At 52.2% G+C, this 11160-nt stretch overlaps 2 protein-coding genes across 2 annotated transcripts in view; one reads left to right on the forward strand and one right to left on the reverse strand.

Annotated features, from left to right (window-relative positions):
• Positions 1 to 11160, reverse strand: part of LOC136384718 (hyaluronan-binding protein 2-like) — a 137555-nt gene that overhangs the window by 49060 nt on the left and 77335 nt on the right. The gene's annotated exons all lie outside the window — the stretch shown is intronic.
• Positions 10738 to 11160, forward strand: part of LOC136384423 (nebulin-related-anchoring protein-like) — a 36975-nt gene continuing 36552 nt past the window's right edge. The window contains exon 1 of the mRNA XM_066354592.1: positions 10738 to 10767. Within this exon, the coding sequence (XP_066210689.1) occupies positions 10738 to 10767 (30 nt within the window). The remainder of the gene's footprint in view (positions 10768 to 11160) is intronic.

The following is an 11160-nucleotide window of genomic DNA, read 5'->3' on the forward strand; positions in this document are numbered from 1 at the left end:
TTCTGCAGGTGGGTGTTAAGTGTCCTGCCTGGACCAGAAGCAAACCCAGCCAGCCCTGCCCCTTGTCTTTGCAGAACCCAACACTTGTGCTTTCAATGGTGTGACAACCGGTTGGTGGACCCCGGGCTGAGAGGGGTAGACAACTTGGTGGTTTGACACAATGTGTGGGCCTCGCCCACGTGGCCCCTGCTGCTTTTCCTGCTCCCTCCCCCGCGTCCCCGTGACTGTTCCGGGAAATTCTCACCCTCTATTCGCCCTCTGCGGCCTTGCCTTCCGTCCTTCGGCTGCAGGGAAAGGACGCAGTCTGCATTTCCACAAACAGCTCAATGCGGGGCTTTGCAGAGGGCTTTCTCTTATCTTGTCTCTCCTTTCTCAGGATGACGTGCAGGGCCGGTTTCAATTTGGGGATTAATCTAACCAAAGTACAGAATCTACTTCTCTGCATGGAGAATGCTCTCCTGTCTGTTGTTTATCTGTCCTCTCCCCACCCCCTCCCTATTTCACCCTAATCTTTGGAGCTTAAAAAAGGCTTAAAATGCTTCTTAGGTGTGGAATAGTTCTTATACGGCAACTATTGATGAGCTCAACAGAAATGACTTCGAAACTTGGTGTGCGAACTTTTCCTCCGTGATTGCACCGCCGGACGTCAAACGCAAAGAAAAGGGAGGTCCACTTGCTGTCGCTCACGGTCAGGCACTCCACCCCGCCCCCCCCGAAAGGCTGACCACCAGGGGCTTCACGTTTGCAAACTTGAGCCTGCCTTAGAGACAGCGATGCAGGGTCGACCTCTCCCTTCTCCCTTCACCTCATCAGCTGATAAGTTGGTGACACTCCGTACGATGGCCTCACCCTATGCCCTGGTGAGACACAGACCAAGCCCTGGGTATTCTGATTACACCTGTGGGAAGGAGCTACAATAGTTTCCCCCTTACCCTCAGGGGTATGTTTCAAGACCCCCAGTAGAAACCTGAAACCGAGCATAGTACTGACTCCTGTACTATATACTACAGTTTTTCTTATGTATACATACCTCTGATGAAGTTTAATGATAAATCAGGCACACTTAGAGATTAACAACAACTAATAACTAAATAGAGCAAGAGTAACAATGCACTGCAGTAAAAGTTATGTGAATGTGGCATTATTAAGTAATATAAGGGTGACTTGCACACAAACATCTTGATACCACGACAGTCAGGCTGATCACTGAGACAGCGACTAAGTGACTAACAGGAGGGGCGCGTCCACAGTGTGGATTCGCTGGACAACGAGAGGGTGCACGTCCGGGTGGGCCAGAGCAGGCCAGTGGCAGATTTTATCATGATCCTCAGATCGGGGTGCAACTTTCAACTGATGAATTGTTTATTTCCGGGATTCTTCCATTTAATGTTTTCGGACTGTGGTGGACCGTGGGTAACGAAGTCCAGGAGAGAAAACCACGCAGGTGAGGAGGGACACTACGGTGCTTCTCTTCACATCATCCCGATGCTTCTTAGTTCATCGGTTCACGGCAAGAGGACAGAACGGACCAAAGCGTGGAAACCGCCCCCTGCCGTTTGAACACGGCTTTCCCGTGCACTGTTGCATTTGCTGCTCGCCACAAGGCAACAAGGGAAGTCCAGCCACACACACTCCGGTGAGGCCTCAGTCGACGACAGGCCACATATCCAATGATGGTTCCAGAAGATCCTAGTGCAGCCGCAGAGCTCCGTCACGCTGCTCGTAACACAACGCATCACACACACGCGCGTCTGTGGTGCTGCTGGTGCAGACAGACCTCCTGAGCAGCCAGTCGGGTAAAAGTCTAGCCTGTGCCATCACGCACATGCGTAATGCTTGATAACAAACAACACGTTATTGGTTCACGGGTTTACCTTGCACACTGTTTTATGTTATTTTACACCGGAACTCGCTCCATTACAAAAAAAAAAACCCAAAACTTTGCTGTAGAGCAGCACTGGGGCGGCCTCATAACGTCTTGTGTTTTCTGCATCTGTGCGGCTTGTTACTTTCTCGTCGAACCTGATTAATCCCGTGCATGTTCTCTAATTTAGTGTAGTGGAGTGAACCGGTGACAGTCGATGTGTCATGCAGTAGAGATTGGTGCATCTCACCTGCTGATAGTGTTCACACTAGTGAATGGTCACTCCAGACCTTCCATTCACGCCCCACTCACTCAATGACCCACTCAGGGCGACTTCCTGTCCTGCAAGCTCCATTCATGGTAAGCGTCCTACACAGGTGGACCATTTTCTATCTTTTCTACCCTGTTTTTACTGTACCCTTTTCTATGTTAGGTATGTTTAGATACATAAAACTTATCACTTGTATTTCAGTCGCCTACGGCATTCTGCACAGTAACATGCTGTGAAGCTCGTAGCCCAGGAGAATGAGCCTAACCTATACAGCCTGTATGTGCAGTGGGCTCCCACCCGAGGTTTGCGTGAGTGCACTCTGTAGGATTTGCACAAGGACAGGATTGCCTAACGGTGTATCTATCTCTCAGAACATAGCCTCCTTATGGGACCAGCACATGACTGAAAATGATTCCCATTTTCCTATGAGAAGACTGAGAGTCAAAGAGGGGGAAATGCTTAGCCCAAGGGCTCTCAGTTAGTGTAACTTTAGGACTGAATTTAAGGCTCTGATTCTGCAGCCCTCCTGTGGCCCATTCCAAGTCCAGCTGCTTCCCATAGCAATGAGTGAAGCTGCAAACTAGGTGGTGATGGGTGACCTTGGGCAAGGGGGTGAGCCCTTTGCTGTATTTGGGGGGGGGTATGAATCATTCTCAAATCATATCCATGGGCGACTTAATGCATAGGATGAAAAGAAAAGGACCTGGAAGAAGGTATCTCTGAGCTGAAATAAACATGCAAAATACAATTTACTTTTGTGAGTTGGGGAATTAGAATTCATCTGGTGACCTTAAAACCTACCAGCTAGGGCAGATTGTAGCTGACCCTGCCCAGGCGGTGGGGAATTGGGGACAGAGCCAGATGATTGAGAGAGTGCAGAGGCTAGGTAGGAGTCCCTTGATAATTCCACACCCCCCCCTTCACTCTGCATGTTCTGACAGGCTGGGCTGGAGGAGGAGAGAGAATTTATGAAATGCAAACTCACCCTAGCAGCCTCCATCCATGCTGATTACAGAGGGAGACTGAAAGCACAAGGTTCGAGGTTAGAAACCTTTGCTGCTGACCTGAGCTCCGGACCCTCCTGCTCGCGTTGTTGAGAACACAGGAAGTGCCCGATTGGGTGCTTTTGAATGGTTGTGCGTCCTCCTGCTGCAGAAGGACACAACTGGCATGAAGCAAAAAGGAAGAATTTAGTACGAAGACGGGAGCCTGGGATATGTGTGTGTGGAAATCTGGGAGGATCCGGGCCCCCTGCTGGGAGGGCAAGGGGCTCCTTGTCTAATTCTTCCAAGGAGCATGTGATATCTACTCAGAGACTCCTGGAATACTTGGGGGGGGGGCGGCTAATAAAATAATAATGGGGCATATTCCCCTCCCCAGCATTTCCACAGGGAAGAGCTACCATTACCCAGGCAGGGATTAAGCCTAATAAATGATGTTTCCGGGTGCAGGACGCACAGAAGACGTCAGGGCTGCGTAGCACACAGATGTCCCCGAGCACAGAAAATCCGTCATTCTCAGGTGAGACCCACAGCAGGCACCAAGCAGCAGGATGTGGCCTGGAATGTGTCCCAGTGAAGTGGTTCTTGGAGCAGACAAGGAAATTCCATCAGTAATGTGAGGGATGCTTACCTGGGGGGGGGGGGGGGCTCGGGCCTCAAGGGACTTGGGCACTGCACTTGAGAGTCCTCCATCTTCCTGAGAACATCTGGGCCCATTCTTGGGTCTAACCCCGGGTTTCTCAACCTTGGCACCATTGGCATTTCAGGCCAGATGCTACCTTGGTGGCTGAAGGGGGGCAGTCCTGTGCACGTCAGGACGTTTAGCATTATCCCAGGCCCCCACGCACTAGGTGCCAGTCACACCCCTCTCCCCACTTGTAATGACCAAAACTGTCTCCAGACATTGCCGAAGGCCCCCAAGGAGGGGCAAAATTACCCCCAGTCGAGAACCGCTGGTCATACTAGGAAAGACGAAGAGTGATTTTGTTTCTCTGTTAGATGAGCAGAACCTCCAGTGACTTCTGGTCTTGCTCAAAGACCGCTGTGGACCCCTGGCTCCTTCACGGTCCCCTGGCCCAGCCTTTTCTCCTTCCCCACTCCACGCCGGCCACTCTGGCCTGCCAGCTGCCCCTTGTGTGCACCCGGCATGCCCCCTTGTAGGGTGTGCGTATTTCCTCTGCCTGGAATGTCCTTTGCACTGTCCCCTTCTGCAGGAGCCCCAGGGCCCATGTCCTCCCTTATTCTGGCCTCTGCTCCAAGGTCACTTACTTAGAGACACCATCCCCAGGCCATTCTACTTGAAGAGTACCCACTCACGTCACACTCTAAGCCCTTCCTTATTTTGACACCCCACCCCCCCCATAACGCGATTTGTCGCCTGCCGTTCTGTGTCTGATGCTCATCGTCCTCATGGAAACACGTGGCTCTTGAGCACCGGGCCTTGTCTGCTGCCTCGGTGGCAGTCCCAGCTCCTCCCACAGGGCCTGGCCATCACCGGGGCTCACAAACCCGTGCATTGAAGAAACCGTGCCAGCGTTGGTCGTCCGTGTGAACCCAGTGTCCACAGAATGTTGAAGTGGGCTATTGAGTTAGGATGAATGAATTATTGTATGATAGCTTCTCTCACCGGGGTGAGGTGGGAATAAAACACAAGTCAGAAGTAACCTAGCAAAATGCATGAACTGGGCTCAGAGCCCAGCTTGGGGGTCAGACTCACCTGGGTTCAAATATCTGCTCTGGGTCTGGTTTAAATGTTTCACACTTAAAAAAATAAATAAAAGTAAAGTTGCACACTGACAGCTGGATCTTTGGCAAATTCTTTAACTCTTCTGGGCTTTCATTTCCTCGTGTAGACAGTGAGGGGACCAGCAGTTCCTTCCTTGCCGGGCTGTTGGGAGAACAGGAGAGGGTGCCTACAAAAAGCTTGGCATATCCCGAGTACAATGCATGGCTGCTCTTAGTTATATATAAACACAGGACTGATCGTTTTATCAGAGACTGGGGAGAAGTCGCATGCGGAACGAGAAGGAAATATTCCATTCCCAAGAGGGGCTAGGAGGCCTCAAGGGAGGGGGGAAAGCGATGCGTACCAGGTGGTGTCCCCCACACAGGCAGGCAGAAGCCGGGGTGCGCTTGGCTCACAATCACCTCCATTTACACTGCGCTTGATGACAAACCTCTTTTCCATCCTTGCCTCACTCCAGCCTCAGAACACAGGAGAGCAGATCTGCATTCCCTTGGGACGAGGAGAAGGAGGCTCAGGGATGCGGATGGACGTTACAGTGAAGAAGTGTCAGGACCCAGACTCTCGTCCAGGTGTGCTGACTCTCAGTTCACTCCAGTTGTCGAGGGATCGAGCAAAGTGCAGACAACACTGTTATAACGGTGGCCAGCACCCACTGCAGGTCACGGGGTGCCAGGCGCTATGCTCTGAGAGCCTGCGGGCATCGCCCCATCTCCTGGTCACCACGCCCCGTGGAGGGCAGTCCTCTTATCACCCACTCTCTGAGGGTGAGGAAGCCGCTTTGCACGATGAAGACACGCCCTCCGGGGACAAAGCTGGGATCCGAATTGATGTGTGTCTGGCTCCCACTCTGAGATTCCGCCTGCCCCGCAAAGCAGGGCACTAGGTGCCCCGTGTCCCCTCTCTTCCTGTGACCCGGTGCAGTTTCAATAGGCTGGTGACGGTGGAAAGGGTTCCACACCTCCCACCTGGGTAAGTCCCACCAAGCACATCTGCCCAAAGCTTCCTAAGAATGGGTGTGCCAGCTGAGCTTGGGGACCAGGCTCAGCGGGCAGCTTGCTCAGCAGAAGACCCCAAGTGGTGCCTGCTGCCACCTCCCTTCTCCCTAGCCCTCAGTGGGGCCACCTTGCCTATGTACCTCCTCAGGGGGGTCAGCAGTGAAGGGCCCAGGGGTCCCTGAGCTGTTCAGCGATAGTCCGGGCAGTGTGCACCTCCAGTTGGGTGTCTGAGGTCTGTTTTCTTCCACTCTGCCTGCTCCTTTGGGATGGTGTCCATTTTGGCTTTGCACACCCCAGCTTCTGACTCACAGATAGCACCTGTGACCTGAGACACTTCTCATACTTCTGTCTCTACCCAAGGTTTGCCCTAAGACTCGAAGAGTCACCATTGCACCTTCCTGCCAAGGGCTACAAGAGCAGGTTGTACAAAAGCATTTCTCCAATGCCCCCTGGCCAGGAATGGGCCCTTCCTCTCCTCCTGAATCCGGGTGCATGAGAGCACCCTTCCCTCCCTGGTCCCCGAGAGCTGCCCCCCCCCCGACTCCATGGCTCCGTCTGAGCGGAGGCAGGGCGGAGAAGGCGACCAAGCCCCTGGGCTGCACTTTCCACGAGGACAGCCATGCAGCTAGGTCCCTGGGGCCATGTCCCTGGACTCCTCCGCAGTGGGCAGCAGGATGGTAGAAGAGGGAAGTTTTTCCTTTCCTATGAAAACTTGTTTGGGATGAGAATATACAATAAAACGGAGGAGTTATAGAAGATCCCTCGGTGCCTACTCATCCTCAGGAAAAGGAACAGGGAGATAAAAGAACAGGGACCCTGAGAAGAGTCCAGCGGCTTCCCGAGGGGGCCTCACCTTGGGAACATCTGACGCTGAACGGCTCTTCATCTGGCTGCTGGCAGCAGACAGGACACGCCACCGCCACCGGCGGGCTCAGACCTTGGAGGACCGCACCTCCGAGCGAGCGGCCCCTTCCTCCACAGACTGTTCTCCCGTGTCAGGGCTCACTCTGCGGCTTTGCCCTCCCTGGACGGGGGACCCCAGCCTCGGGACACAGCTATCGCACAGTGGTTGAGAGTACAGGCTCCGTGATCACACTTGCTGGGTTCAAATCTTTCTTCTGGTACTTAGTAACTGTGAAACCCTAAGGAAGTCTGCTAACGTCTGGGCCCTCAGTGATCCACCTGTCCAATGGGCATGATAATTCCCTCCTGGGTCATGGTGAAGAGAGAGTGAGTTAGCACACACTTACAACAGGTCCGGGCACATAGTCATTGCTCAGTAAATGTTAGTATTATTATCACACTGTGAGTTTCACCCTCCCACGACAAATTGCCCTTTCGTAAACCCCATCCAGCCTATCAACCGGCACCTTCCAGAAACTTCTAGATTTTTAGTCTGCTGCTGGCCATCAGTGGTAGGAATGCTTCAAAGATTTTCTCAAAAAGAGACTCAGGGTCAAGTCAATCTTTTCTGCTCACTGGCTTGGACTCAAGGACATCTTCTTTGGAGTTGGTGGGGAGTGCCTATCCATTCATCAAGGGTCCTTGTGACACCCCCGCCCCAGGAAATTGTGTCATGTAAACATTGGTGGAAATGGGGAAGGACCTGGAGATCAGATACAGGACCCTTTAGACCAGGGGTCCCCAAACTTTTTACACAGGAGTACCAGTTCACTGTCCCTCAGACCGTTGGAGGGCCGGACTATAAAGAAAACTATGAACAAACCCCTATGCACACTGCACATATCTTATTTTAAAGTAAAAAAGCAAAACAGGAACAAATACAATATTTAAAATAAAGAACAAGTAAATTTAAATCAACAAACTGACCAGTATTTCAATGGGAACTATGCTCCTCTCACTGACCACCAATGTAAGAGGTGCCCCTTCGGGAAGTGCAGCAGGGCTGGATAAATGGCCTCAGGGGGCCGCAGTTTGGGGACCCCTGCTTTATACCCTCCCTGGGGCACAAGCCTGCTGGAGGGGGAGCTGTTAATCTGCAGACTTCCTAAAACCTCTCTTACTTTGTCCATTATTGGATAATGCAATGGATTTAGTATCTCCCCCCCCCCCCAATATATAACCTGCAGGTTCATATCATTGTATGGGTTCTCTGTCGCCCTCAGAGGGCTTCCCGAGAATCATATGAGCATGAGCAGATGCGCTGGTTGTTTAAAATCTGATCCTAAATAGAAGTGAGGTGACAGAATAACAAGATAACCGATACATTCAACCCTTATTGCGCGTCAAGTAGTGGACTAAACCTTTATACGTGCTATGTCACTTGATTACCATCCCAGCCCTATGAATTAGGAACTCTATTATCTCCACTTAATGGACGAGTGACCCGAGGCTCAGAGAGGTTAAGGTCACACAGCTAGGAAGTGGCGGGGCTGAGGTTCAAATCCAGGTCTGTCTGACCTGCGAGCCCGTGACTTTGTTATGCATTAGGAAACGGAGCCTCCTAATGAAGGAATTGTCCCTCTGACCTCTCTTCTGATTGCTTGGGTATTTCAGTTAAATTACACTTTCTTAGCAATAGGGACATTAGGGGTCCTGTGGATGAGACTTACAGTTTCCTATTACAAAAAAAACACATTTTTTTCCCCTACTCATTTTTGGTGATATCATGAAAAGGACACTTGACCCAGAAGGCAGTATCCTTTGGAATAACTGGATTGCAGCCATTGCCTCTTAATTAAGCCCTGACCTTCACCCAGTTCATCTTTTTCCTGAATGCACACTCTCTTCTCCTACCCAAACGGCTCTAAGTACAAGCAGGGCATTAACCTCTTCCTCTCTCCCTTCCTAATAGCTGCAGCTCCCGCTCCAGTTCCAATTGCGCATGCCCAGCTGCCCACAGGAAACTGCCACTGGGTGTCCCAAAGCTACCTCCTCCTCCATGCCGTGGGAAACACAGCGTACCCGTCCTCGCGCCCCAGTCCCGCCTCCTGAGGGAGGTGCCACCCCTGTGCCAGCCTGCGGGGCTCCGGGTCAGGGAAGCGGTCTGATGGCCCCACCTCCTGCACTTCTGACGCGCCAGGCGTCAGATGGCCCACAAAGGCTTCCTCCCCATGCTGACACCCCCCCCCCCCCAGCACCTGGTCCGGAGTTCCAACCCCGCTCACCTCTCCTGGGGATGCAGGCTGGCTGCCGGGCGGATCCTCCCCAAGGGACAGCCACCAGGTCCTTAGGGCCCAGCACCCTGCAGAGGCGCCCTTTGCCTGCCATGGGGAGCCAGCCAGGCGTGGGGGGGATTTAGTGATGTCTGCCGTGGGTAAAGGAGGAAGAAATTGAAGTTGTGGGTGGCTGGAGCCAGGTGATAGCCCCTCTTTGCCTGGAGACGGGGAAGCTCTCTGGGTCGTCTTGCTCACAATGTGCTACCATATCACTAAACATCTTATTGCAGAGGGCTCTGAAAATAAAAACAAATTAAAAAAATAAAAAGAAAGAGATCTGCCTTGAGAAGGCTATGATTAGGAGTATATTTACCCAGCTCTCTGTTACAACCCACCCTATTCTCTGTCCACACTAGACAGCTAAACGTCTTGCTTACCACAGGAATGGCCAACACTTACGGGAGTCACTCTGCGCCGGGCACCATGCTGAGGTCCTGACGTTGAACGAGGTCACCTCTTTTCATCACGTGACTCCGCGAAGGAGGAGCTTTGGCTAGACCCATTTTGCAGGCGACAAGACATGCAGTGTGATGGACTTGTTCCAGGTCATAGAGACTGTAAGTGGTGGGAGCAGGCTCGGCACCCAGGGGTATCTGATTCCAAACCTTGGCTCTTGGGAGGACAGGTATGTTATGATTCTGTATTAGTAGACGGTGTCACTCGGTGTCATCCTGAACAAGTCGCTTTTCGTGAAGGTGTTACAAAGAGAGGGTTTGGTCTTGGAGGGCAGAAATGAGCCACAGGCTTTGTCATATCCTTCCCTTCCACACCCAAGTACCCAACACCGCCCTAAGCCAGAGGTGACGAACTCTTTGGCACACGTCTGATGTTCATGTCGAGGCCGGTCAGGCTCAATTCGACATCTATTATTCTTTTAACATATCCTCAAGGCACTGAACAGAGGATCACAGATACAAAAAGGGTATTTGGGACAGGGCTCAAAATGACTCAAGGATCCTGAAAAAAAAAAAACTGCTTCAGGAGACAAAAATACCTCCTCCCTCTTTGGCCTCAATGAACTCTCCACCTTTTTCTGCTGCTGCAGCAACTTTTGGCCACAAGAGGGCGGTAAAGACAAGGCAACCAGGGCCGGATCCCACCAGACTCTCTCCAGGCCTCAGAAGCAAGCGGAGACTGAGGCAGCAAATGACAGTGTCTTTTTATTACGGTCACCGTCATAAATCTTCCGAGGAAATGTACCACGACAGGCCGATGCAAAGACCTAACCCATGACTTCCTTGCAATTTCCAGCATAAACTAAGTGAAACAGGCTTTATTCATTCATAAATATAGTTGTTCCATCTGCATTGATTGAGCACCTACTGTATTTCGAGCACTGTGTTGTCTGCTGAGAATGATGGGTAAGTAAACTCTACTCCAGGTTTCTAAAAGGTATCGGCCACCTCCGAGAGGGCACAGACCATGTTCCCGGAAGAGTCTGGAATGGCATCTCAGGCGAGGTGACGTTTGTGCTGGGTCTCAAAGAGGGTCTGAGAGCTGGCCAGAGAAAAAGGGCTGGGTCTCAAAGAGGGTCTGAGAGCTGGCCAGAGAAAAAGGGCTGGGTCTCAAAGAGGGTCTGAGAGTTGGCCAGAGAAAAAGGGCTGGGTCTCAAAGAGGGTCTGAGAGCTGGCCAGAGAAAAGGGCTAAGGAGGGGACACCCCTGACAGAGGGCACAGCAGAATGGCAGCCTGTGAGGCCCCCGGAGTGGGGGTGAGTGTTTCCACGGCTTGCCGGGGGCGGGAACTTGACAGCTATCTTCAGCTCATGGTTCCTGAAGTTCTTTCATCTTTTTCTGTGGAATGTATAACCACCCACAGGGATGGAGCTAAAGGCGAGCACTGGGAACTATCTTTTCTAGAACATTCTTGTGGTCGTATTCTTCCTGTGCAGATTCGTGGGAGTTCCGGGCAAGGGCATCACTGAACTTCCTCTGGACGGAGCCCAGAGGGACAGTGCTGGGCGCCCCCCCCCCCAGGCGCTTCCACCCCTCCCCCACGGGGCTGGAGGAAGGCCTAGGGGCCAGTGCTCAGCTCTGAAAACAGGCCGAGGTCCCCAAGCGGGAGGTTTCCCCCCTTTTTCTCCTGCTTTGGGCTTTGTAGATTC

The sequence above is a fragment of the Saccopteryx leptura genome, chromosome 13, assembly GCF_036850995.1.
Source record: "Saccopteryx leptura isolate mSacLep1 chromosome 13, mSacLep1_pri_phased_curated, whole genome shotgun sequence".
NCBI lineage: Eukaryota > Metazoa > Chordata > Mammalia > Chiroptera > Emballonuridae > Saccopteryx > Saccopteryx leptura.